Source organism: Vespa mandarinia, chromosome 14, assembly GCF_050613455.1.
Source record: "Vespa mandarinia isolate Hongniang chromosome 14, ASM5061345v1, whole genome shotgun sequence".
Taxonomy (NCBI): Eukaryota; Metazoa; Arthropoda; class Insecta; order Hymenoptera; family Vespidae; genus Vespa; species Vespa mandarinia.
Window position 1 is genome coordinate 5,432,595 of NC_140823.1, and position 25,668 is coordinate 5,458,262.

Below are 25,668 nucleotides of genomic sequence, written 5' to 3' on the forward strand. Positions count from 1 at the left end.
AAGAGTGTTTTGGGAAAATAAAACAAGTTTTACGCTTCCCCAAACAGGTAGATCGTGACTAGACCGTTCGATCGGGGTTCCCGGAAAGTCGTTCGAAAGGAGCAGCCTGCTCGATACGTATTCAGCTTGCAAATTCCAGGCCGCCGTGCCGTGCCGTGCCGTGCCGTGCCGTGCCGTGCCTTGTCTTGCCTTGCCATGTCGTGCCGTGCCGTGCCGTGCCGTGCGGTGCCGTGCCGCGCCGCACCGCGCCGTGCAGTCCGGTAGGAGGATCGTTAAGGTAATAACGATCCTTCTAAAATCCAATTATGATCTCTGCCTTGGCTGCTCGTCGTCAAAAATATCTGACGGTGGTACTTAGCATTCAAGCTCTGCAACGTCGACTCTTCATCTCTAAAGCGAATATCACGGCAAAATGAAAGCATAGGCTAATTATAGTGAAATCGATTATCCAAGTTTAAACGTCTGTATTATATTTATTATTATAAATCATTATGAGTGAAGCTTTTTTTAACGGTTAAAAACATAAAGCAACGAAGGAAACAAATTCGATCGGTGTCGAGATAAAAATCGGAAAATCATATCTCGCAAGTCGGTTTATTAGAAATTGTACTTGGAACACGAGGCAAAACTTGTTAGATCGTGTCAAATGATCGCGGTGAACTTTGTTCTTCAATTTTCAAATTGTATTAAAGGCGAAAATTGCATCTTATCCGAACGATACAAACGATCTCAACAATCTCGATCATCCATTTCGATATATTTCCTTATAGAGTTCTTGCGGTCGCGTTCATCGATAACTCCCCTCGGCTTCCTACTTTCTAGCTGCATTTTGAGCGAAACTGTCATCAATTATGAATCATAGACGGTGTACGTGTTTGTTCTTTATTTCGCAAACGATCCGCTTATAACGTTCGAAATGCTTACATAATTACGATAACGAACCAAAACCAACTGCGTCGTTTCTCGACTACAAATGTTTCAACTTCATGGTCAATATGCCATATCAACATTGCCTTCTTCGATCGGCAAACTTTTTCTTCTTCGATGGGAGAGAAACGAATATGTATTTTCTGATACTTCTCTGTCTCTCTCGATCTCGCAATGAGCACGATCGTAGAAGTGAGAGAAGAAAGAGGGAAAAGAGATCGTGGGTTTTTCAAAGGTAAACACGACGCATGTGGAAAAATATAGCGAGCATCTGCGAGTACGCACACGCCTTGCCGATCGCTCGACCATCGAGAAAGTACCTGATGATGCTTTTTTTCTTCGTTTTTTTCTTCTTCTCACCATTCGTATCATTCTTTCGAAAAAGAATTCCCAATAAAGAGAGAGAGAGAGAGAGAGAGAGAAAGAAAAAAGGTACGCGCGCATTATGTTTCTCTTATCGTATCTCACGAAAGGAAATTTCTGGTAAACGGTGCAAATTAATCGGAAATCGTATTTTTTCCTTATAGGTAATCCCCAATTTAACTCTCGGTAATCGAACTGACCCTTCGACAACGTCCATACGTCCTTATGGCAGCGCGCACGTACAGACTCTCGGGCAGGTTTAATACGCTCAATGTCCCCCGGCCACCTCCGCCTACGCCTTCGCAACCGCCTCCCTTCTCCCTCCTCCTCGCGATAGTTTGCTGGACGCTCAACGAATCAAACTTATCCCTATCTCGTCCTATCGTTGCGATTACCAATTCCACTTCGTCCGTTAAAAGTGCCCTCTCCTCGCGAGCTCATTTATGAGCTCCGTTATGAGCTTGTGAAAAATGTCGTCGGGTTCGTTTCGTTTCCACGTCGAGGATCCATCCGCTGTTCCTTCGGAATATTCCTTAACGAGCATCGTAAATCTTTCGTGCGCTCAAATTACTCGACGTTAGAGAAGAACGTCGAGATTACGTATCGCTCCTTTCCCGTCTAAAAAAGCAGAGAAATGATGCGCGGTCGACGACGAGCAACATTCGAGCTTTTCGAACATTCTCAAGATATTTCTCAAGGAAAGACGTTAAGATCGAGTTACGTCCTTTCTTGTCCATCTATCCATCTATTACAAGTTATCGCGAATGGACTATGGGTTTTTTTTTCACGATATCTTACAGTAACCTGCCGAGCTATTACGCTATTACGAAGCGAGGGCCGCTAATGGGGGCCCATGCTGTGCACGACGGAATGACGTTACGGCCGTACTGCGTGAGCGAGCACGCACGTTGCGTTCTCCTCCACCTGCCACCTCCTCGTCCTCCTCCGTCGGTACCTCACTTCTTCGATAGGCTCGCACGCCGACGCGAGACAGAAAAACGGCCACTCCGAAATGCAACAACACCTTTGTGACGTGACGTGACGTGACGTGACGTGACGTGACGTGACGTGACGTGACGTCTCGACACGGCCGGTATCCTCCCTCCCCCGAACTTATTCTCCCTTGCATTCTCAAGCGCATCGCATTTATTCCATTACTCTTTATTCCACTTTATTATACTAGTACTGCGTTTGTCCTGATGGATAAAGAAAAAAGAAAAAAGAACGATTTCGTCGTTTCTATCGAAATATCGATTAACAACTCGTCCGTACGTATCCGTTTCTTTCCTTTAGAATTGAATTTATTTATCGAAGAATTTCATGATCGTGCGAGCGAGAAAAAGCGTCAGTTCGGTATAAATTCTTTTCGTTCAAACATTTAATATTAAACGACAATTACGAATCTGTACTATGATAGAATCGCTATCTGTACTATGATAGAACACGCTCTCTCTTCATTTTTCATTTCTCATTTCGAAGGGAAAAATCGATTTCTCTAATTCGGATTTGAAACGTGCATTAAGTTTACGCGTATGAACCCGTTGCCTTTAATGCATACTGATAAATAAGAGCGTTCTGATAGATAGAACTTCGTCGTGGGAGATTCGTCTTATAACATTCGCACTCTCTTACTTTCATTCGCTCTCGAATTAGAATGCGAATTAGAACGACATATCGCGTACATCGCCGTTATTTTTCGTTTCTTTTCATCTATCAACACGGACGCTCTTTACACGCATTCGAATCGATCTGTTCAATAAGTTTCAATAAGTTTAAATGGTAAGATGATTAAGTCGCAAAATAATATTACACTTACAAATATCTAAGACGTGTATATAAGATATGTATTACACTCAGCATCGTTTTAGCATTTAAGATATAATGTATGAGAAAATCTCGCATATTTTTTTGTTTCTTTCAAGTTAAGTTTTATTAAGTAAAATAAATACAATAATTTATTCTCAAGTATCTAAGATGTGCAAGAAAATGAGGAATTGAACCGAACCAGTGCGACGTCTATGCTCATTAATTAATTTAATTTTAACGATAATCCATATTAATTTATTCATTTAATGCTGTTCGATCTGTAAGCTCGATCTGTAAGAGAATTAAATCGCAAAAGTAAATTAAAATTTTCTTCTTAAAAAATACTTACATGTATCTAAAGTAAACTAGAGAGAGAGAGAGAGAGAGAGAGAGAGAGAGAGAGAATCGGGAACTAAACTGAACGGTACGGTGTCTAAGGACGAACTGTGACTTTAACAATAATCTTCGACTTACGAGAATATTGATAGGTAACGGGTATGACTAATGACAACAATAGAGAACGTTCGTTATTGCTTTAAACGTAAACAAAATATCAAGATCGGATATACAGATCATAATGAAATTGATCGACCAAACGATACACGTACGTACATATGTATACACGTATTGTTTCAATTTTTAATATCGTATATAATATAATCTTAATTTAAAATAATCACAAAAATTAATTAGAATATCCATAGACATTTTATCCTATTACATTTCTTTCGTCTTACTCGCTATCAATAGATACAGTTGTATCGTATGATTCTACAAAATTTAGGTACATTAATTTCGTTACAGATTTTTTTTTGTTAGAATGAAAAATTGTACCGTATCCGGAATTGTTGTAATTGTTATAAAAATGCAATGATAATTTTTGGCGACTTTTAAAAGACAAGGATGCTAAATATTAGATGTTAATATTAGTGTTAACATTATCACTAGATATAATTGTATCCTATATTAATCCTATAATATTCTATAAATTAATATAGTCCGAATAAATTTCTTTTGACAATAGTTTTCATCTATCATATTAGATTGGATAACGAAACGAAGCTTCGTTTTTTCTTCTGTTCGATCCTACATATATACGAATTAAAGTAAATTATCTTTTGTCTTTTCGTTAAAGCGATCGACGTTACGTCATTTTTTCGAGTTGCAGACAATTTCCAAGCACGAGCATCTTTTATCGCGCGAGGTCTTAAGTTACTTGCCGTTAAAACAATAGCTAAGGAACGCGAGCGATAGCGATGCAAAGTGACGATGTCCATGTCCGTGATACGATGATAATAATAATGACAATGACGAGGACGGGAATCAGCGTACGAAAGTACATCGTCGAAACGTAAACGTGATCGAACGCTCATCGACGCATCGCTGAGATTTGTTCTTTGCCCGTTCGATTGAAACGTTAAAAATGAGAAAAGAAGAGGAAAGAGAGGAAGCCAAAGGAAAAGAAAAAAAGAAAAAGAAAAAACGGACTAAAATAAAGGAAATGGTGGAAAAAGATTTTGAGGCAAGTTGAAACAATGTGTCTACCCTTAAAGGCAAATGACACGAAAAACTCGAAGAAGACACGTGCTAGTAGGAAGGTAGATGAGACAATCGAGGCGTATTATTTTTCGCAACATCGAAAAATAAAACGTTACTAAATCTTTGCGATAAGAGAACGGCTTCTTTCGCGTGACGTTAGAGATCGAAAAAGTGTAGACGCGCGTATATGTATGTAAGTATTGTATAATACATAGAAGTAGAAAGTAGCATATCAATACGAACAGGAGAAATGTATTTTTTGTTTGGAGCTAGGAGAAGGTACTGATTATAAATAAAAGCAGGGAGTAGCTCCCTCTCCCTCTCTCCCTCTCTCCCTCTCTCTCTCTCTCTCTCTCTCTCTCTCTCTCTCTCTCTCTCGCTCGCTCGCTCGCTCGTTTCAGAGGAAGCGATGCTAGTCAGATGGTAAGAATAAATCAAGGATAACTCGACGTATGCCATGTTAACGACCGAAAACGAAGGCGTACGTTTGTTTTCGATAAGTATGAATTAAACAATAAATCTCTCGATCGGAGTTCTTCCGATCGAAATTCATCCGGTCGATCTACCTCGACGAGCGAAAAGTTACGCTCATGTAATTACGTATGCGAGGCTTCGAAGAAGTTTCTGCCTTTATCTATCGCCGTGGTGGCAGTGACATCAGAGCACAAATAAAAGAGCACAAGCAAAAATAATAAACGTGAGCTCCCATAATCATTATCGATACAACGATCTTATCATAAGTCATTATCTTCTAAATCTCTTTCGCTCCTTTTTTTTCCGTTCTTCCGAAAACGAAAAATATTCTTTAGGAAAGTCAACTTTGTCGTTCTTTTTGTCGTCGATCGAACGCTCGTAATGAGCTCCCATGCATTTTTTCGTTTCGATAATCTCGCCTTTTGTTCTTCTTTCTTTTGTCGTAAGGAAAGTGCGTTGAGAAGGAGAAGGAGAAAAAACGCGACGTGTAATTATACGCGTAAAATAATTTAGTTGAAACTACGACGAAGGAAACGATCTTCTTATCTCCGAGCTTTACGCCGCGGCTTTCGATCATTTGCGGTTTGATGTGAATAAAAGGACGTTGCGCAGAACGCTTTATTATTCTTCCTGCGCTTTGGACTTTGTGCCTGGCCTCGTTCGATATTGTTTTTAGCCCAAGATCCGTGTCTTAAAGCGAGTAATAAAATATTAATTGTCGAAGAGAACAGGTTCCAACGAGAAGATCGTCGACTCGCGTATCGCCAAAAATAAGTTAACCGCGTACTTTATTCAATGGATATTTACAAAAGTGATTTTTTTACAAAAAAAAAAAAAAAAAACAAAAGAAAAAAAAAAGAAAATTACAAAGATTTTCTTACGAAAGTAAAAGAAAACTTTCCTATACTCTTATATTCTTTATATATAGTTCCTATATGGAGCTCTTCTTCTTCGATATAAACAGATATGTATATCGGAGGTAATCAAGTTAAATAATTACTCGATTCGACTTAGGCGCAGAGCGTGATACTACGTCTTTTATTCTTATCCCACTTTTATACATACCCAATTACGTATGTACCCATAGATACCTGTCCGTTCGACGCGAGAGAATTAAACGAGATCGTTGGTAGCTCGAGGAAAAAGAAAAGAGGAAGAAAGACGAAAGTAAAAAAGAAAAGATAAAAGAAAACTTACACTTACATTGGTCGAATATCTTAAGCATCGCTTTCTTCAGCTGCATAATCGCGCGCTGATCGTGTATCGTTGCGCTTCGACGAAGGAAAAATAATAGAAGATAGGATGGATTCGTCGATCATTCGCATATCCTTGGTCGTCCTCGTGACTCGAGCAACGACGACTTATACGTCGATTTCATTCTCTTCTAGATAGACCGACGTCGAGAGATTAGAAGAAAAGATATATGGGAAGAGTAACAAAGAAGGGTGAGCTGGATAAGAAAAATTCAAGGAGCCACGAGACATTCGACAGGACATTGCAGTCTCTTTTCGAGTCTCCCTACTTTTTGCGCCATCTTCGACATCCTTTTCTCCTCTTTCTTTATTATCCTTTCGGTAATTTTCTTATCTTTCTTCTTCGTCTCCTCGTCCAAACTTGTTTCTCGAATGGCACTTTCCACAAAAGACGAATCTCGAATGCACGCGCTAATCGAGCAATCTCCTCTCTCTCCCTCCCGTTCGACGACGTACGTCGGAGCTCTCCGAGGAAGTCGTCGTCACTTCCGGCGCGCTGGAATCCGCACGATGAATGAACTCGTTCGTGTAATCACTCCCACGTACCGAACCGACCTCTCGGGGCAAATTCGCTCCGATAACACCCACGTGGCCTCGACGCTCTCTCGCTCGCTCGCTTGCTCGCGCGCGCTCTCTCTCTCTCTCTCTCTCCCTCTCTCTCTCTCTCTCTCTCTCTCTCTCTCTCTCTCTCTCTCTCTCTAAAATGATCGAGCGAATACGTGGGATCTTCCCGTGATTCCCTCTTTCCCAACGAGTTAAACACTGCTTCTTTTCTTTTTTTCTCTATCTCTCTGCACGCTACAAGATACGCTTTGGTCTCCACAGAGAAGAAGAGACGAGTTTTTCAATGAATCGAGCGACAACTCGATAGCGATTTCGCTTCACTCTTTGTCAAATTCGTCAAGATTTAGTTAAAGAGCACAGATGAACAACGAGAGTTTCAACGTAGCCGCTTACGGCGTGTAAACAAAAACATATCGATCGATCCGAACGCAATGGAACAATGGACAATAGGATAGCATCTTCGATTTTCAGTAAACTTAACTAGGTTCACACATCGTCTATAATCCTTCGAACTTGTCCACATTTATTCTTCCGTTTCGTAGCTTCTCTCGGATAAATGACGTCGAGAACCAGGCAATAAAAGGAGAGCAAATGACAAACATGAAAATGAAGAAAAAAGATTAGAAAAACGTTCAAGCAGAGCAGTCAAAGAAACTATGACAATTCATTTCTCTTCTTTCCCATGGGTCGCGTTATCTCTAAGTACCGAAAGCAAAAGTAATAAATAATGTATTAAAAATGCGCAATAAGGAATTCCCTGCATCACACACGTGTCCCGTTTAGAACGCGAGCTTGATCGCGACTGCCGAGCGAAGTCGAGCCGACGAGTCACTGTTGCGCGCCAGACTGAGAGGCCAGCGCAACGACACAACGGACCGACAGAGGGAGAGAGAGCAAGTGCGATGCGTCAGAAGCGAGGCTGCTGCTGCTTGCCAAGAGAAGGTTCGAAAGGCGGGGAGTATTTCAGGCGATGTGATCGAGAGAGCGAGAGAGCGAAACAGAGAGGGAGAGAGAGAGAGAGAGAGAGAGAGAGAGAGAGAGAAAGAAAGAAAAGGAAAAAGGTATGCTCGGTGAAGAAGAAGAAGAAGAAGAAGAAGGATAGATATCGCTAGGAGCCAGGTAGAGGAAAGATACGCGCAAGAAGGCGCGAACTTGCACGTCTAGCGATGGTAGCGTTGAAGAATTGCATACGAGCATTTTCTTCGTGACGAGTGTGCAGAATTATGCAATTTCTCGTTTGACTGATGTTTCGCGTACGAAAAAGAAAAAAAAAACGTCGCGTCGCCCCACAACCCTACCCACTTTTCTATTCCTTTCCTCCTATTTTTTCAAACTTCCTTTTACCATGCCAAAAGTCGATCTTGTGAAATAAATTGTAAAAGAGTACATACATATATAAGTTCGAGACGCGATGCGTAGAGATAATATTCTTCTAAAACACCCCCAAATTTCTAACACCCTCTTCCCTATCGAAAGATCCAAAATATGTACTTTTCATATTTCATAATCGACATAGAAATAACAAGTGGAAGATAAATGGAATTTCCTATTCTCCTCATTTCTTTACGTATCATCATTACGATGATGTCGCTGCTTCTTCTTGTCATATTTCTTCTCAAACTTAATACGAATCCGAGATTAAATTCGGTTTGTTCGATTTGTTTTTTTTTCCATTTGATCGGTCGGTGAAACATTCACAACATTGTTCTATGCTCCTTCGAACGCGATCAACGTCAAGTGGTCATGAGGTAAGTAAAGAAATAATACATCGATACACCGCGAAAGTTTAAAAACTCTCAAAGTTAGTTTTAGACAAAGTCGTTGCTTTGTCGCTCGTAGAAGGAAGGAAAAGTCGCGATTACGGAGAAACGGCGCCATTAGTCCCGCCTCCTGCTACCAAACCCCACCACGACGCGCTCCACCGTCGTCGTCGCGTCGATCTTTATCATACGACGTTACGATCTATCGACGTTCGGACCTCTCGTTTCACGCGACCTCTGCTCGCTGGTTCGTATATGTGTGTCCCCCCCCCCCTCCGGATATATCAGCCCGATTAATATGATCGATGAATTTTATTATTTTCTTCCAATACTTTGGGATATCGCGCTTTACACAATTATTGAGATCGTCCGATTATTTTTTAAACAATGCGCCGAGGGCGCATTTTATAATAAATAGGCGCGAGGTCTTACATTGTAATTCGACGTTACTCCTATGCGCGGCGCTCGTTTCTTCACAATTCCATTCCTATATCGACTACAAGACATAACTTTTTTCTTTTTCTTCATCTGTCTGACCGGCAGAACGTTAGGAACAAGCCGAAGAGAGGAAATAAGGAAAATCGAAAGAATCTAATAATGTACTTTAAGAAAAGTCGTTATAACTTAGAAGAAAAGTAAAGAGTCTCTCATTCGTGCGCACGCTCGCGCGCACGCCCGCACTTACGTCACGCGCGCAAGGCCTTTGCTAATCTTCGATAAAGTAAACACGACTTTTATCGTCCCGCCGGTTGTCCGTGTCGCTTAGGTTAACGTTATGGACGATCTTCCTCGAGGGTGAGGAGGGAAATTGACAAGGGACAAGTCGAGTCTTACGTGTAAGAACCACGTTATAACGCACTGGTGTGAATATTTTATCTATTTTTCTTTTGCTCTTATAAAACTAAAACGGGGTGACTAAGGGAGAGGAGAATAAAGAGAGAGAGAGAGAGAGAGAGAGAGAGAGAGAGAGAGAATATAGAGATCGTTTGGATTTCTTTTGAACCAAAGCAAACGGACGTAAGAACTCTAACTCGGTAGTGTTCCAATGAAATGGCAAAGTGCAATGCCGTCACAATAGAAAAAATGTTATATTGCGAAGAAACAAAGAGCGAGCGAGCAAGAGAAAGGGAGGAGAGACAGAGAGAGAGAGAGAGACAGTCTTCCAAGTAAGTCGAGTTTTGTCAAGCGAGGGAAGCGTTATCTATTCCGTTGCTCGCTGAGTGTACGCTGGCGTCGCCTCGTGCACGATAAAGACGCATACGCATATTTACATAAGTATATGAGCGCGTCCGGGTAACGAAGGATAAGAAGAGTAAAAGGAGAAGAAAAAAGGAAGACACATTAAACGTAGGCGAATTAATACCAACGGATGAAGAAAGAAGGAAAACGATTTACTGTGTCTACTATGGCTTTCGGATCCCTTCCCGGCATAAGGCAATAAGAATTAATTGTACGAAAAGAAAGGAGAGAGAGAGAGAGAGAGAGAGAGAGAGAGATAGAGAGAGAACGCGAGAGAGATAAAAGAGAGACAAAGTACATATATACATATATACAGTATCGAGTGCTTGTCATATTACGATTACTTCCGACTCGACCGTCGGCGCCGGCTCTCTTGATAGTCGTCAAATACTTGCATGTGCTAGTACGCGATCTCGAGAATGCTCACTCGAATCTCATCTTTGATTCTTCAAATTTCATCAAATCGATCAACTTCGTTTCATATGAAATCATATCGAATGTAATATGCAACTTTTTTATTTATACGTTACACGTTACCCATAGACGTCACTTTGTTAAACTTCGTATCCCGTAATGATACTCCCGTCCAGATTATTTCACCTTCTAATACGTCGCGATCGGTCGTTCATCGCACCGTTTTCATACTATTATTATACACGTTTTTCCGTTAAATAAGGCGTAAACGTTGAGCTCGCGCCCACGTTAAATGTTTCTCGGGAAACACGATAAAAATATCGATTACGCGCCTTCCTTTAAAATCTATGCGGTCGCGGAGGAGCGACTATCGTAAAAATGATTCTCGAGACGCGAAACGGTAAATTCGGTTCTCATCTGAAGTAACAGTAGCGAGAATTTTGCGTTGGCGAATTAATTAGAATTAGTAGTTATTCGCGATTGAACGAAGAAAAATACGAATAAAGCATAATATATAAGCGGATTATTTATGTTTTTCTCTAGTAGAATCACTCCATTCTCCTTTTTTTCTTTTCTTTTCCAAAGCAATCGACGCTTATTCGATATCGAATCCGTTAACTCTTTTTCATTGATCTATGCAATCTTATATATCGATCGATTTGATATACAAATGAGCAGGAAAGGAAGAGAAACGGATATCTTGATTATGAGAAAGAGAAGAGGAAAGGAAACTGTTGCATACGATGAAAAAACGAAATATGCAAAAGAGAGATAAGGATATCGCGTTCGTCACGTTTTCGCGCGTTGTATGTACTTACATACGTACGCGTTTCGAGTTTGCATGCCTTCGTCTGTTGTACTCTCTTCGTCAGTGCGTTCGCGACGGCAAACGGAAAGGAGGGAGGGAGGGAGGGAGGGAGGGAGGGAGGGAGGGAGGGAGGGAGAGAGAGAGAGAGAGAGAGAGAGAGAGAGAGAGAAACGGGCAAAGCCAGTCGAGTTTTCACAAGAGCGACGCGCACGTGTGTATGTAACTACGTGCGCGAGTCCAAGTCAGCCAAGTTATGTAACCGATGAGGTAGCGTTCGGAGTATCGTGCCGACACGTCGGAGCTTCGCTCAGCATTACCGTCGCGCGTCGTCTCTCGAGTAAACTGCCCGAAAGGGATCAAAACAGCATTGCAATTTTTCATCAAAATTTGCAGCGGAAATTCGTTACTTCTTCCATTTATTCGAACACGAATGCACGCATGCATATATATATATATATATATATATATATATATATATACGCGCCAGTGCGAGCGGATATATATACAAGCACACACACACACACACACACAAACATATTGTTAGACTCTAAATTTATCTTTCATGGCCACCGAGCGATATTATAGATACGTAGATTTACGATACATTCTTGTACACCTTTTTTTATAGCATAAGAGAAAGTGAACAAGAGTAGTTAGAGCGGATAGAAAGACATCATGGGAATAACATATGGAATACGATCGGTCGAATCAATTAGTTGTCAATACTAGACAAATTTGAATAAAGATCTTTATCGAGGAAAAAATATGGCATAATAGATATTAGAGAATAACCGGACTAAGAGATTTTCTAAAATAATTATCAAAATTTTGATACGTCTTCGGAACTCGTTCTTGATAAATATATCGAAATATCCTGATGCTACCATTTAAAGAGTAAACGATTAAGGGGAGAAGATTGACCGGTCTCGGTGGTCCTTTTTCTCTCGAATAAAATGAGAAGGATGAAAAAAGGAGGAAGAAGCATGGGCGGCATTGCGCAATCCGTGAGTCCGTGTTGCGGATGTTGCCGCTCTTGTCAGCTAGAATAATGAGAAACGTTGAAAGCGCGGGCGTTGTCCGGTCGCGTCGAGATCCTTCGTCTGCAGTTCGAGGATTACCTCACATTTCAGGAAACGTTGCATTAAGTCTCTCTCTCTCTCTCTCTCTCTCTCTTTCTCTCTCTCCCTCGGTCCTCCTCCTCCTGCTCCTCTTTATCGAGGTCGTAGCACGCGCACTTTATAGCAGGAAAAAAAAGAAAAAGATTTTTGTCGCTAAACTTATTAATTTTCAACCCCAAGAAAAAATAAAATTGTTAGCTCTTTCGACGAGATAACGCTTGATGGAACGTTATCTTTAAAATATCCTTGAAAATATGTTCGTCCGTCTCTCAGTAAGTTTTACGTTCCGGTGCATCATTGGTGTCACTGTCGAATAGAATTTACGAAAGTATTCAGAATCAAACAGCATCTCGTTTATAACCGCGATCATCGAACGCGCACGATATTTTTTATAACGATCGAGACGAAACGAGAAAAAGAATACTTCTCCCAGTAGACTTCCCGAATTTCTAATCTGTCTGACAATGAATAAATACCGATTCAATTATTTTTCCAATTGAGTGTTAAGAATTCGGTAGGTGCATTAAACTGCATTTCGTCGAGACGGTCGTATCTATCAAAAGAAAGTTTTCCTCGAAAGAACTCGCTAAAGATAGATAGATAGATAGATAGATAGATAGATAGAGAGAGAGAGAGAGAGAGAGAGAGAGAGAGAGAGAGAGAGAAAGAGAGAGAGAGAGAGAGAGAGAGAGACGTGAAATCGTTGCGACTCGCAGACGCCAAGATTTGTTCCACGTGACTTGTCGCCTCTCGTTTCCGCTTTCCAGTCGCATGACGGACTACAAGGAATGAAACCATTGACGCGTTTCCGGCCACAGCGAGGACAAACGTGACAACGTAGAAGAGAAGAAGAGATGTTTAAATCAAAGGTAACGAAGGCTTCCTCTTCTCTTTGAGTGCTCGAAAAAAAGGAGAAAAGGGAAGACTTTTCTTCATTTCCCCTTCGATCTAGCCATCTTCTAAGAGATTTTTATGTCCGACGAAAGGATCCCTTATTCTCCCACTGAAATTACTTTCTTTCTTTCTTAGCTGAAAATTTGAGCGTTTAACAAGCGTGTCGTTTTTAACAAGATCTTTAAGGGCGCACATACCAAAGTGCTCGAACCACCGTTCTAAGATGCCACAAGATACTTAGAATTGATCTTGCGATTACCCGCAAAAACGCGCTCACGCTATGATTCCACATTTCCGCCTTAAAAGAAAGGAAAAAGAAAAAAAAAAGCGAAAAGGAGGTCATGAAATCGTCGCTTCGTTTCCGACGGAACGACTATGCCGGATGATACGATGACCAGATAAAGAAACGTCCCGAGGAAAGAAAAATTGACAAACTGATATAGTGGCTCGTTCAATTCCCTATACGATATACCCTCGAACTATTTTACAATGATATATTCGTATTTAATTTTTTTACCTTTTCTTTTATTCCTTATTTTTTCGAATCTTCCCACGTCTCACGTTAATAAATAAATAAAATCGAATCTTATATTGCTTTTCTCGACCTTAAATTCGTGAAAATTGAAATTCTTCTGGTGACCACGAGCATTCTTCCATTCCAACATAGCATATTGATACTTGAGATTGAATCTTTCAAATTGAAATATTTTTTAAGTGTCAAAAACATGAACGTTCTTAGTTAAGCACAAATAAAGTATCTCTCTCGTTTGTAAATACATGTTATTGCATCTTCAAATCATATATTTAATGGGTATCAACATCACAATCGCACAATGATGCTGATTACAGTAAGATAAATGGGCAACGTACATATTGTACATATGCGAAGAAACAAGATAAAGATGAATATAGTGGTACGAAATAGGATGTACCTACACCGTATAGTAAAATGAAATTCCTTATAGTTTCATAATTAAAGAACCTCATTTCTCTTGCATTACCTTATCGATATATCTTCTCGTCGTACGAATATATGGATGCAAGAAGCTTTGTAAGATGCATTTATTCATAACTTCCTCTCTCTTGTACCGATACCAAGGTTTTTTCGTGTTACGGTCTCACGATAAATCTCTTCGAAATCGAATTCTCCTTGTTCTCCTAAAGCTTTCAAAATTTCTGTCGAAAACTATTGATAGATAACGAAATCAACTTCACTTCAATTTCGAACCGCTAAAACGTCGAATGGATTTATGAATCATTCGAGCCGAATGAATCATTTCTAATAAAGAATTGATCAAGGATTTGAATGAAAATTACCTTGATCCACGTACGAGTAAAGTTTACCAAGAAATAATATCGAGTAATAAAGTAGGTGTCGCTAACAAACAAAACAAAATGTTGCGATAAAAAGTCAGGAATCGAGATTCCATTTGGACAGAGCAAACAGAGTAACGGATGTGGTATTCTTTGAGATTACGACTCGCAATCTTCCTACGGTCAACCGACCTAAAGACGATTAGACATAAATTTGTTGTTCTTGCACGCGATTATGAGAGAGAGAGAGAGAGAGAGAGAGACGCGGAAACGACTGCGACGAAAAGAAAAAATTACAACGCGGAAAGCTACAACGCGACACGTGATTATCCTCGACGATATCCTCGTAAACATACCCGCGTCTGTCATCGTCGAAACTATCATGGTGTTAGGTACTCGTCCACCTATACCATACGCAAACATTTCTTTTCTAATATCCTTATATGCATGTACATCGCGTATCCGGCTTAAATACAATCATTTTATATTGAAAATTATGTTAAAAGACGTCTCTGTTTGTGTTAAACAACATGAACTTTTTTCATTCTTATATCGTCATTGTTCCAGTTGAATTTTATGCTCATAAAAGTTTTTTTTACATTGAAAAGGTAAATCTTGGTCGGATTAACTTTCTATATAACCTTTTATCTTTGCATCGAACGAAGAAACTCCGGTACAGTGATAATTTGCGAAATGAGGAAGACGAGCTAAGAAGAGCCGGCACACGCGTAACGATTCACCTCGCTTGAAAAGGATTCATTGAGAGATGCAGGATTGACCGTCCGAGGTTAATAAGTCGGGGTCAAGTGCACTCGTATCGGATTAGCCGGTCGCGGAGAAATTGACCTCCGGCCAATTGCATGGGTTCTCCGTTCGCGAGTCCGCCAGATGTGGCGAATAACTAGAATAAATAGACTTTGCAGGTCAACCAGAATGTTTCATAACTCCTGATCTCTAAATTGTTCCTCATCAAAATATTCTTTGATGAGGAACGTATATGCGTACTCATCGAGCATCGTCGACATATCGTAAAACTTTGACACCAAAGACATTTACCTATACGATAAACTAGCTAAACTTAACGACGGGATTAATTAAAAATTGTTCACTTTTTGACTCCAAGTACAAAGTACGACTTTTACAAAAGAGATACAAACTCGATACACTCGAGCATTCGAGAAGAAGATTAACCGACGAGCCCTTCGTATCGCCGTTTGCCGATTGTATCGATTATATCCCAATTCGATTAATAGTCAAGTCTTGTGTCAAATTATCGATGCGATAATTATTAATCAGTTATGTCATTTTGAATTATTCTTATCATCAAAGACAACTCCGATTGGTAAAATGGGACAAATTTCACGAAGGGAACGAGCGTTTGATCAAATTTCGATCTAATAGCGTTCCTATAAATCTATTTTCTTTTATTTTATTTTAAGCGGTAGTATTTGAAGTGGAAATAGAAAAGGATAGATAGAGGGAGAATAGACATAGTTGTCGCGCGAATGTAATCGAATGTAGATTCTACACTTACCCGGCTTCCTGCGCGAGCTCCACAGCACAGGAGGATGCGCGGAGGAGGCGACGGCAACGGAGGGCTTACCACCAGAGGCAGCCAGCTTGACTGCGTTCGGCAAACCTGCGAAAGACGGAAAATCCGATAAAGAATTTATGTCAATTGTTAAATCAAATATCAGCGTCTACCTAGCTGGCTGACGCCGTCTTTCAATACACTGTCTTTCGTGTTTTCGTTATAGCAGCTAATACTTGTATATATACATATATATATATACATATATACATATATATATATATAATAAATGATAAAGACGTATTTTATTCATTTTTTCAACAAAGATCTAATATCTCATTAGATTTGAGAGAAAGATTTAACGCGCTATTTACAAGTAATTTTTTAACCAAAGGTAAGCAAAAATAAAAGCTTTCGGACAAATGTCAGTCGACTTTTGTGGTTGGATCTATGTACTAGGAGAAACATCTCATCTCTAAAAGGTTCGTTCTTTCGTTCGTTCGAGATTCTACTACTAAGGTAATGAAAGTGGCAAAAGCTATCGTAGCTAGGAGCCATGAGCTATTCGTTTCCAGCCAATAGTTCATCTTCAATGAAATTTTTGCCTGAGCCCAATTTAATTAATTCGAGTTGTTTACCATCCGATTGCGAGATGCCCAAGTGGGATCGAACATCGGGACAATTGTTAGAATAATCTTCTCCTACTTTCCAAGATAAAAGAGATACGGGGGATAATATGGAAAAAGGGGTCCGTGCCGCGTTCTTTTGACTTGAAACGAATGGAAATCGTTATTACGGTATATTCTCTTCGATTTTCTTCAGAGATCGATAATTAATCGTTGAATGGGCATCTTTGTGAATCTTTCGCGACAATGCCCGTACATACGTAATACAAAGTCGAGATCATTTCGCGAATATATATATATCTGATTACGCGATCATACAGAGAACAACCGTTCGACAATTCGATCGTGTTATCGCGAAACACGATCGTTGGCGCCAACCGATATACATAGGTACGTAACGTATTGTTACATGCTTCTGACAGTCACGTGGGCGATCCACGAGGAGGCGCGAGCGTGCATTGAATGCGACCAATGAGAATAACGATTACGATCGACAAGGGACAGAGGAAAAAGACCGTCATCGTCGTCGCCGTCGCCGTCGCCGTCGCCGTCGCCGTCGTCGTCGCCGTCGTCGTCGTTGTTGTCATTGATCGTAATGCCTAGCAGCAACGGCAGAAGAATGAAATGCGAATAAAAAGTGCCAATTATTTTTCTCGATCGTATCTGCGAACGATGCGAACTGTGATGATTTTCAACAAAAGTTCCTTGAATGCGAAGTAAAGCGCTAAAGTACAATGAAGTAAAATCGCGAAGCTAAGCGACTCGGTAAATGATTTGGGGGAGATGAAACGAAAGTACCCTATCCTGTCCCGTTCGATCGTCCAATTTCATTTCTACCGATTGGTTTCTCCATCGCAACGACCGCAATAAAAATTTGTGTAAAAATTGAAGCATGCGACGACGACGAAATGTTAGAAGCATAACAGGATACATAATGCATGGTCTTGCAATTTAAACAAAACCCGGTCAAATTTCCCGGTCGTGCAGCTGACCTTGTCTTTCGAAGGAACGATCTTTTATACGCGCGTAACCGTTCATACACGTCAGCGTGACGCGAATTGCGAACAGACCTAAGGAAAATTTTATGGGAATCCTCCGGTTCTCCTCCAATCTTTTGCCTTTCTCCTTTTTTCTACGATTGACGAATAAATAAAAATATTTACTTCGTCGAATAACAATAATACGATCGAATACGTTATCAAAGTAATAATGTCAATGTTAAGTCTTTCGATTTTATATAATTTATTAATTATTTGTTCTCATTCGAATCTAAATGGAATAATTTACTGTTAGAAACTAGATAGAATAATAATTGAGCAATTGTCAATATATATGGTAAAATATTGGTTAATGATAAAGTAAGGAATATTTGCGACTATACTTTCTGCAGCTGCTGTCCAAGATTTTGGCATTTCGAGGTTAACGCGTACGCCGACGGCCATATCGTCGTGGGTCATCGGATTCTTCTGAATTCGCACGGAACACGATGTTCCATTCACGAGTCGCGCTCGTGAAAGGAGATCGTTAAAGAAAATCGCAAAGAGGGATCGTAACATTCGCGTATTCGTGCGCGAGTCTGCGTGCGCGAGTCTACGTGCGTAGTAAATGTATATCTACGATCGTATATCTACGATCGACGAATTCAAAAGGCTTCTCGGGCGGAACCTACAATGGAGGACGCGGTTCGACCATTACCATTGCCATTACCATACTCAATGATGGATACGAGAGGACGTTATGCGCCTGATTCTCCCTACCAAACGAAACCTTGACAATAGCTTATTCACGAATATAGTCGGATCTATCCAGAAGAGCACATTATTCCTTTTCGCTTTGGATTTTGGTTTTACCAAGATCTCGAGCCTTACCAGCCAACAATGAGACGTGGAAATTAACGTGAAAAAGGATAGAAAGAAAAAAAAGAAACGATATTCGATATTACAATGTATAATCGACGTATCGATCGTACAGTGAGACATCGGCTTGACTCTGAAACGTCGAAACCGAGACCGATTTGGGTATTAAAGTTTGAATTACATTATGCCTCTACTATTGCAAATATAACGAAGCGTAACGAGAGTTACGTCATCCTGGAGTCGTAACGTAATATGTACCGTAATATGTCATTGTACATCCGGTGACAGCGTAAAACAGTAGGCGTTATTCACTTTGCACGGGACTAACTGACACGAATCGTTCGAGCTAACCAACGAGTCCCTCTCATTTTTGCCTTTCGACAAAGAATCCTTTCCACGCGTTTCCTTGTTTCTTCATTTTATCCCGTTCTTTAACAAAGATCAAATTTACATGCCAATAGATAATCACAACCATATAGATATCTATTTACTATCCGTACACAAGATGTTTTTCGACTACTCCAGTAACTTGATTTATCGCCTTGCGAGTTGTTCTATCAATGAAAGTTCATATAATGGAAAGTTCGTACAAAAACATTTTTTACACACACACACACACACATATATATATATATATATATATATATATATATATGTATAACACGAATGCGAAAGCTGGCTAGAGAATAGCGAATATTCTATAGGCAGAAATATCATGTACGTGCAACAACCGAGGGATACAATAATTCATTTCTCGTCAGTGGCGTCGGATCGTATTTTTCCGTGATTACAACAATAAGATGGTTTATAAACGCGTATGATTTCATTCCTACGGAAGTCTTGATAAATGGTCTAACACCACTCTTATGAATGTATGGAACTCTCTTTGAACTCTTCGAAGGCCAGTGTCGAAGGTGAGTGTTACTGTTAAAACGGCCATGAGAAATATAGATTATACCGATTTACTCTTAGAGTTTATTCCGATAAAATAGCCGACGACGACGACGACGACGACGACGACGACGACGACGACGACGACGACGACGACGACGACGACGACGACGACGACGACTATGAAATTTGCCGAGTAACGAGGAACGGGGAAAGATTTTAATCCGTCCTCTCCTGTCCCCGATCATCTACGTCATTGCGGTACGTGATTTTACAAAGAGAAGCGAGGCAAGCTGGTAGACAGGCAAAACCAGGCAAGGAGGCCGGCAGGCAAGCAGACAGGAAAGCAGGCAGATGGCGAATGTAGTGGAGCGTTTTACGCCTGGCTTCTCGAAATTCGTATTAGGAATCTTTCATCGTACGTTCATTCTCCTAAATCATTCTTATCGATCCTTGAATTTAATTATTTCATTGAAATGTTTTTTAATCGAAGCGATCTGATAACGAAGCGACTCAAAACTTACAGCCTCGCACACATACGTACATAACTATTATTTCATTCTCATTAAAGCTTTAACTACGAGCACTGGCTCGAACGCCATATGGAATACCGAATGCATACTCATCATTTTTATCTATTTTACTCAATGATGATATATCGTTGCACTCTGCATTCCTCTTATTAACGTCTCTGCAACCTGGCCTGACTGCTCTTTCTTCAATTATAAAACATGTGTTACACTGTTTCGATTAGTATTTTTTCTTCGATATCAAAAAAGAAACGAAATCACTCGAACGAGATAGTTAAGAAATCTTAAAGAAGGACGAGAACGCATTACGAGGTTAATCGTAAAAAACTCGTTCTTTTGAACATCAAAATGAATCTTTTCTCGAGGCAAAATCGACTCTAGGTTTCCCCGACGCGACGGGACGGGACGATATTCTCTCGGAGCTCGTCACGATTAAAAAAGCTTGCTAGCGCTAAGTACGTTGGCGTAACGTACACGGATTTATATGACTTTTGTTTTGGAGTGAAGCTTTTATAAATGCTCGCAGACAAGAAGGGGCGGGGAGAGAGAGAGAGAGAAAGAGGCAACATACACACGAGTGAGGAAGAAAGAAGAACCATCCGGACCGGATGCCAGTCTATGCGTCAGAAGAGACCCGTGGAAAATTACTGCGAGCCATATGACAAAGTATTCGACAGTACACGTTCGTACGTATACGCTATATAGGCCGTATGATATTTCACAAGTACGATATATCTCTTTGATTTTGTACAAACCATTCCAAGTTCGGAACAGTATCCTGTCGAGTAAATAAATAGCTGATAAGTAACTGATATTTACTATGCACACAAGTTGCTCGCCTCGAGAAGGAAGATAGAATAGAACTTGGAATAGAGCTCGGAATTATTAACTTTTCATTATTTCGAACTAAGCCTCCACCACCGCGTTCATATGTACGTAGGCTAGTTCTCTCTCGATTAACTTTTCAAATTCTACTAAAATTCGAATTGAAAGCCGGAAAACCGGAATAAACAATGGCGACTCATTTATTCCTAACCATTAAACAAAAATTGTATAATGATTAGGAATAAATGTCGCAAAATCCTAAATAAAACTTGCCGATTGATGGTTTTGGCGTAAACGAATCGAATGGAAACGTTCAACTTGTTATATCATCATTTCGAAGATATATTACACTTTATAATCGGATATAGGAGTATGCGAAGTATAAAGTATATAGGTGTAAAGTAGAGGAACGATGGAAAAAATACGAACGAGTTTCTCTTTTTATGTAACTGCCGTTTAAATTTCGAAAATGAGAAAGAAAAAGAGATGGGAACATTTATTATCGACCTTTATCCAAATAACATCATTGATTCGACTAACGATTAAGTATATCTATTACTTTATATCACACCTACGTACATGCGTATGTACAATATATCTACAAACTCCAGAGCTTGGAGAACAATGCTTTATTTTGCATATTAAATAATTAACTCCGAATGCGTCCGGTGTTAATTATCAATAAAGCTAATGGCTTGAAACATGATTACAAAGATGGTTGTCAGTTATAAGCAACTACTAAGAGCCTTATCAGAATCTTTGCTATATCGATTTATCCGTACCATTATATTTATTCAGACGCATTTTATCGAGGACCCGACTTATCGATAAAGTTTAGACCAACAATGGAAGAAAAAGAAAAAAAAAGAATCCCAACTCGCTTTAGATAAAATAAACGAGATGATCGACTTTCGTAGATATACTTTATTTACTACAATTTTACGAAAAGTTACAAGAGGAATCGCAAACAGGGGTCAATGTCTTTCTTCTCCATAATAACAAGCAATGGAAAGTAAAAGATTATCCAACGACAAAAGGATCATCCATTATCGTGTTATCGTTAATAAATAAATAAATATATAGGCGGACTAAATAGCTTTTATATTTATATACTTGTATCATTTTTCTCTTTCTTTCTATCATTTTTATTTTCGCATCGTGCCTCTGATGTGTCTTCGAAGATTATCACGAACCTTTGCGATAGCACGAACAATGTTTCAGATAACGCTAGATAGAGAAAGAAGCGCGATAAATAGACACGAAGGTAATGATATCGAATAAAATGAAAGAATACATAGACAGAGAGAGAGAGAGAGAGAGAGAGAGAGAGAGTCTTTCGCTTTGCATTGAGTTAGCAAATATAAGCTACGAGTCTCCACCCACGTGCATAATATTTCAACTTTACCGACAGAGCTTGTACCTTCACGCGCAAACGTATGTCGTATGAACATACATAATTGTAAAATAATCGTAAAGCATACACGCGCATAATGATTCGCTTTCAAGTACACGCAAGACCGTCGACAAATGTCAACGCATGTACTGTACTACATGCTTACATTGTTGCGCAATTCGCAATGAATGACAGAAACTTATAACCGCTTAACAGCGGTTATAACCGCCGAACGTGTCGCTTCGTCTCGATGATCTAACGTTTTACCGTGAAACTTTGAAAAAAATGTTCTCTTCTTCCTTTCCTGTTATAGATCCAAGTGAGTTCGTTTAACTTTGCATTCGATAAGATTCCCTTTCCTAAAAGTTACTCAATATCTGTTACATATCCTAATAACGTATTGTTTTTCCTCGAAAATGCATCGTTTTCTTATTTTTTTTTATCCTTTGCATATTTTCAAGAAAGTGTAAACAATGTAAATTTGTTGAACTTTTATCACAAGAATATTATCACAAGAAGCAAAAGAATTGAAAGAAAATAAATAAAATAAGCAATAAGCTTAAACGTTAAAACGAAAATGACACACAGCGATCGTGGATACGTAAGGAAGTTTCCTTATTTCCGTGCACGTCCTTAAAGAAAGAAAAATATTTTCTTAATGTTAGCTTCTAACAAACGAAACGCACACAAGCAACGAATCGATTTCAAGATGTTTACTACCTATAGAAAAACACAGTCGTTACGAGAGAAGAGACTTTGAAAGTTTAACTAGCAACATTATAAGTCTAAAAGCGAAAGGATGTCGTGCAACGAAATTCAATCTTCGAAATTCGATTTCATCCTTCAACGGCAGCATAGAATTCTTGCGAGAGAATTTTAAGATAATATAGGGGACATTTGTCGAAGGCTCTCCAACTTTTGATAATATTCATATGATCGAACGCGCAACGTATTTATCAGTGAAATCTTGTTGATAAACAATTTCTTTTTAATGAAAATCTAAGCCTAGATCGTTATACATAGGTATATTTTCTATACTCGCTTGAATTTGAAGTTGTAAAAGATTTAAGTTGTAACCGTGATCTCTCGAGTATGGATACAACTTATTGCTCCTTTTTTCGAGTCTCATCGAGATATTTCCGAGGATAAAGACCAATTTCTCTCTCTCCCCTCTCACTATTCCCTTTCCTTCTTCCACCTCTCGTATTTTCATCTCTTTTTTATCGTTCCCTAATCTACAGATCAATCATTATGTCTATAGAAAATCAAGAAGTTTCTTCCATTTAAATTCTTCCGCTTCTTTCGCTTCTTTCCTCAGAGTCAGAAAGATTCAAGCGACACCGATTAGAGAAATTTCTTTTGCCTTTTAAAATGGCCTTCAAAGAATGGCGACATGATGAACTTATTCGTTATTCGATCGATCGATCGAACGGATTCGATTTCTCTTTTTCCGAAAGGGAATTGAAAAGCCAAATGCGCGCCAAATTCAAAATCAAAGACAAGTTATAGACCGAGGCGAGAAATGCGGCTTATCGACGGGTAAGCACGTTTCTCGGTTATTCGCCATTGATCTGTTCGAGATGAGTCATTAGTTAAACGTTACAGAGTTCTTTATTTTATTCTCTCTCTTTCTATCGTATACTCTTTAAACAACAAAAGATAGAGAAAAACATTGCACGGCTCAAAGAACAATTCTTCTCGCAATTAGCGCGTTAACGCTTGCCTCTGCGACGTGAGAGAGATTAATTGAATATATAAAATCGAATGTTTTAATGAAAACACCGAGAGGGGTAATATATTTGCACATGTATACCTATTGTTTAAAGGATAGAAAAAGCGTATGCGGTATAATTATCTAGAAAATTGAGAGGACAAATTTTTTTTCCATACCGTTATCAAGAAGACGAATTCCACGAAAATCCACGTTAATCCACGTTAATCCTAGGCGTACAATAACGGAGGATCCTTTGGGCTTCGTCGCTTACAACCTTGAAGATATTTACTCGTAGTGCGAAGAACGAACCGATCGATATCTCGACAAACCTTCTATCTCCCGATCGTATCTACGTCATGGAGTTCGATTTTCTACGCATAAATTCGTAGATACGTGTTCGTTCGTCGTGCTTTCTCTTTTCTTCTCTCCTTTATTCCACTTTATTCCACTCCTTCTTTTCTATTTTTCACGATCGATATTTTCCAACTCGCGTTGTTCCTGTCCAAGGAAAAAATCCATTCGCTCCTTTGTTTACATAACATTTCCAGCCGTCATTCGTACACACATATTTAACTACACATACATACATACATACATACATACATACATACGTACATATATATATATATACATATATATATATATATATATATATATATATATATATATATATACTCTGGCGAGTATTTCACATTACAGTCCGACGTGCCTTAATGTCGCGCGTAACTACGCGAACATCTAGCCACGTTATCAAGAAGAGAAAAACCATCGCGTCGTATGATCAAGGAGAGGAAAAGAGAGTCGATCAATTCGATCGATCTTTCGTGGATCGCGAGAAGGGGAGGGGCTTCGATCGAGGAAGCGCGTCGGTGCGCAGCGACCTTCCACCTTGAATCTCTCTCTCTCTCTCTCTCTCTCTCTCTCTCTCTCTCTCTCGAGTTTCGCGTCGGTAGAAAATTTCGAAAGCTTTCTCGTCGAAAAACGCGATATCACGTCGATTTAGATACTTGTTATGAATTATCACGGAAAATTTCGATCTGGAGAGCAACAACACGGCCTACCGAAATATTCGCTCGATATCCACGTCGTATTGTCTGTCTCTTTCTCTCTCAAAGCCATATACACGCACGCACACATATACACTCGTGTGCTCGTCTTTCTCCCTCCAACGACAGCAATTTTTCGTCTTCGTCGTGCGCACGCGAGAACCGGCGAATCCTCGGCAGGAGAGACGAAAACCTGAAGCAGGCGAACCTGCCGCACGGCCTGCATGCACTGACTCTCGTCGGGCAATACGACGCGACGGAACCCGAACCAGCCGCTGTGTACGCTGCTCGTGGAAGGCTATACACGCTCTCGCGAGCAGGGCCGTACCATAGAGAGGATCCGTAGAGCGCGGATACAGATTATCGCGAGAGAAAACGAAAACTCCTTTCTCTCTTTCGCACTTTCGAGAAAGAAACGTCGATCGGACAAGGCTCGACTCGCCGTTTCTCTGCTCCACCTATTTTTTCATTCTTCTTACCTCTTTCTTTCGAATTTTTCCCACTTTCCAAATGTTTCTTTCTGACGAATCTTCGATCCTCATTTATTGCCAAAAGTATCATTTGTCTCATTTTTTATCCCCCTCCTCCGTTTACGTTATTCTATAATACGTTTACTATTTAATACGCACAATGATGTATTAATGAAGTAGGAATATTTTTATATGAACGGAATTTTACATGCAACGACGAAATCATATATTATCGTAATAATTACATATCCGCGAGTGGTAAAGTATAATGGAAAGTGCATTACCGACGATCGTATAATTTGTGTTATATTCG

The 25,668-nt window shown here is 39.8% G+C and overlaps 1 protein-coding gene across 7 annotated transcripts in view; it reads right to left on the reverse strand.

The window, feature by feature from the left end:
- Nucleotides 1-25,145, reverse strand: part of LOC118440055 (dual 3',5'-cyclic-AMP and -GMP phosphodiesterase 11) — a 44,420-nt gene extending 19,275 nt beyond the window's left edge. For 2 of the 7 annotated variants that reach the window (XM_085661239.1, XM_035862550.2), the window contains exons 1-3: nt 24,901-25,037; nt 24,016-24,412; nt 16,008-16,112 (exon numbers count right to left, since the gene is read on the reverse strand). Coding sequence is in view for 3 of the 7 variants with exons in the window: in XM_035862544.2 (XP_035718437.1) it covers nt 16,008-16,112; nt 24,901-25,111 (316 nt within the window). In the remaining 4 variants the exon portion in view is untranslated. Of the gene's footprint in view, nt 1-6,306; nt 6,466-16,007; nt 16,113-24,015; nt 24,413-24,900 lie in introns of those variants that run through there. The other 5 variants (XM_035862544.2, XM_035862542.2, XM_035862554.2 and 2 more) reach the window with 5 other exon arrangements.
- Between the last annotated feature and the right edge of the window lie 523 nt (nt 25,146-25,668).